At 31.5% G+C, this 3794-nt stretch overlaps 1 protein-coding gene across 1 annotated transcript; it reads left to right on the forward strand.

Annotated features, from left to right (window-relative positions):
* Positions 381-3532, forward strand: LOC107620847 (protein JINGUBANG-like). Its single transcript, XM_016322952.2, has 3 exons — positions 381-1160; positions 1601-1885; positions 2837-3532. Exons 1-3 carry the CDS (start codon positions 582-584, stop codon positions 3431-3433), a joined length of 1461 nt encoding a protein of 486 aa, XP_016178438.2. The 5' UTR covers positions 381-581; the 3' UTR covers positions 3434-3532.

The raw sequence follows: 3794 nt of genomic DNA on the forward strand, positions 1-3794 counted from the left end.
AGTTGCAGAAAAAGGGAAAATGATTAGATATTTCGGTTACCTTATTGGCCAACATTTAGTATATATTTGCACAACTATAAATATTAAAAGATACTTGATGCATATTCTGAATATTTTAAACTTATTTTTGTTTTAATACTCTAGTCGTCTCAAATTATTTATCGTTTGGGTGGCTAAATATACACATAATAATGTAAGAAATTTGAAAAAAAAAAGTTTAAAACAATAGATAATAATATTGGGACAAATAAAATAACTTTTTAAGTATTACCAATAAAACCTAGTTAATGAAATAATTTTTAATCATCAGTTCATCACACATTAAATGTGTTAGAAAAAGAAAAATGCAAATATTTCTCCCTGTACTACAATGTCTACTATTCCACCCTCCTAAAGTCATGAGCTGATTTCATCATATTGCACAGTTGAGACACATTTATAACCATAATAACTATACCACCCATCACCCAAACCCTTTTTATATCTTTCATACTCAGTTACTCACCCCCCAACCCTAATGTGAAAGGTATCTTCTTTTTGTTAACCAACACAAATGTTATAATCATGTTATATATGGTACCATGGATTTCTATGGCAACAAAAAATCTCTCCTTTCCCTAATGACGGACACCGAAAATAACAACGAATTCCAACAACAAAAATCTCCAAACATCAATCACCTTCGTATTCAAACCCATAGAGACATCACCATAACACAACAACCACCACAAGATGATGTTAACAATGTTCAATTTAGTTCTCCAAGAACCTCAACATCTGAAAACACAACTACAACTATGTTTCCTATGATGTCTTCGCCGATACACCCGTGTCCGGACTCACCATGGACACTTTCCTCCGTTCCACCGCCGCCCAACCCTTCGCCTTCCTTGCTCTATCACTGCATAGCCTCCCTCCACCGCCACGAGGGCAACATCTATGCCATCGCGGCTTCTAAGGGATTGGTCTTTACTGGCTCTAACAGCACCAGAATTCGCGTCTGGAAGCAACCCGATTGTATGGACAAAGGGTACCTCAAGGCGAGTTCTGGTGAGGTTAGAGCCATATTGGCTTATAGCAACACACTTTTCTCCACCCACAAGGACCACAAAATTAGGATATGGAACTTCACTGTATCGGACACATTCAAATCCAAGAAAGTAGGTACCCGTATCATGCATAAATAATATCTCATCTTATTCATGTATAAATATCGAAAAGAGAATTGTTAAGGCCAACATGTCTTATCAATTTTAGTCAACATTTTGCATTAATATTTTATTTTTATATTATTAAAATTTAAAATTTAAAATTTAATTTTTCGTATTTAGAATTGACCGATAAAAAATGGTAGATTTTATCAAAAATTTTAAAAATTCACGCTGAATTATATTTACGTAAAATTAATAATTAAGAACTATAATAATAATTTAGTTTAGTTAAATACGTAAAAATAATTGTATATAAATTTTCGTCGTGGAAAAATCATATTTACACCACTTTTTGATACACGTTAAAATATATACATTTTGTTTTGGGAAGAAAGAGTACAAATCTTTATTAAAATTAAACAAAACATCATATATCCAACAATTTTTAGGTGGGTACGCTACCTAGGAAAAGCTCGTTCCTGTTGTTCCCAAGAGCGAACCAGCAAAATCCAAAGCACAAGGAGAATGTTTCTTGCATGGCTTATTACCATTCGGAGGGGCTATTGTACACTGGGTCACACGATAGAACGGTGAAGGCTTGGAGGGTCTCTGATAGGAAATGCGTTGACTCGTTTCTTGCACATGAAGATAACATAAACTCCATGTTGGTCAACCAAGACGATGGCTGCCTCTTCACTTCATCTTCTGATGGATCAGTCAAGATATGGAGAAGGGTACACACTTATCATCATCATATGCACATTTCTCTCTAATATATTACTTTTATATTATCTTAATTAAACTTCCTAATGTTTTAATTAATTGTATAGAAAAAACTCACCTTAGATCAACTTCACATAATATTATTTTTCGATTATGGACATGTGTTATTAATTAGTTTGAAAAAAAAATTATTATATATAAATAGTTATTTAAAAAAATTAATTTAAATTAGACTAAATAATTACTTTTATTCTTTAACATAATTAAAGTTTATAAAAAATAATATAATCCAATTATATTGATATAAGAATTTCTTAGGTTCGTTAAGAGTAAATAAGAATTTGTATTCTATTTTATTTATGTTGTAAAACATTCAATGTGGATTATTTTTATTGTTTAAAATTACATTTTTAAAATATGGAAAATTAACTCTTAACTAATTCTTTTTTTTTTAATATTGCTGATATTTCATAACATAAATAATACTACAAGGATATTATTACTACCGATGGCTTGACTTCGATAAAGTGCATAAAATTCGACCTTTTTATCAATTTTATTGACAGTCCAACTGTTGTTAACAGGGCAACTCAAATTTTCTATAATAGTATAGAATAAAACAAAAATTTTCATTTGTTCTCATAAAACACTTGAAAGTTCTTAATTTATATTTAAAAAAAGAAAAATACAGATAAATAATTCCTAATTAATTATTTTTAAATAATTGTAATTAATAATTATTGATTTTATATCTTTTAAAAAATAAAATTTAATTAATTATTAATTAATAATAATTTAAAAAATCAGAATTATTAATTAATGATAAGTTGCCTGGTAGTTGATTAGTTGGGTGTTAATTACCTAGCGAAGAATTATTAATTATTTTGTAATCTTTTATGGAAAATTTATTTTTTGTTATCTACTCATATTGAATTATATTGGTACTGAATTATGTGCGGTAGGTATACACGGAAGATTCGCACACTTTGACAATGACGTTGAAGTTCCAACCTTCACCTGTGAATGCACTTGCTCTAAGCTCCTCCTTCAACCACTGCTTCCTCTATTCAGGTTCCTCCGACGGAATGATCAACTTCTGGGAGAAAGAGAGGCTATGTTACCGGTTCAACCACGGAGGATTCTTGCAGGGCCACCGGTTCGCGGTTCTTTGCTTAGCAACGGTTGGTAATCTTGTATTCAGCGGCTCGGAAGACACCACCATTAGGGTGTGGAGGAGGGAGGAAGGCAGCTGCTACCACGAGTGCTTGGCGGTTCTTGACGGACACCGTGGACCCGTCAGGTGTCTGGCGGCGTGCCTCCAGATGGAAAAGGTTGTTTTGGGTTTCTTGGTTTATAGTGCTAGCTTGGACCAAACATTTAAGGTTTGGAGGATTAAGATTTTGAGTGAAGATAATGATGAAAAGATGTGTTTGGAATATGATGCAACAATAAGTAGCAGTGGTAGGGAAGGGAGGGTTAAAGTTAGGGATTATGATATGAGCCCTGTTTTGTCGCCTTCATGGGTCGAGAAGAAGCTACAAGGTACCTACTTCCACTGATTGAGTTACTTGTTTGTAAAACTGAATCTCTTGTTTTTTTCTCATAAAGTAACTACTTAAGTGAAGATATTTTTGTACTAAGATAATAGTTAACAACTTTTAAATAGTTTATCATGTTTATATAACTACTACATTTTTATGTATAAAAAAAAGTTAATAATAAGAGTAGTTTCTGAACATATTAATTTAATACCAAAATTTTAATTTCTTTAATTTAATCTTTAAAAGTGACAGTTGTAACATGCATGAGTTTTTTAATTATTTTTCATTATCAACGTGTTGATGTAGTATATCAACCACACATAACGAAATGATGATATATACTTGATATGTTAATATGGACCATAATATTATATGACAA

Source organism: Arachis ipaensis, chromosome B10, assembly GCF_000816755.2.
Source record: "Arachis ipaensis cultivar K30076 chromosome B10, Araip1.1, whole genome shotgun sequence".
In the NCBI taxonomy this organism is placed as follows: domain Eukaryota; kingdom Viridiplantae; phylum Streptophyta; class Magnoliopsida; order Fabales; family Fabaceae; genus Arachis; species Arachis ipaensis.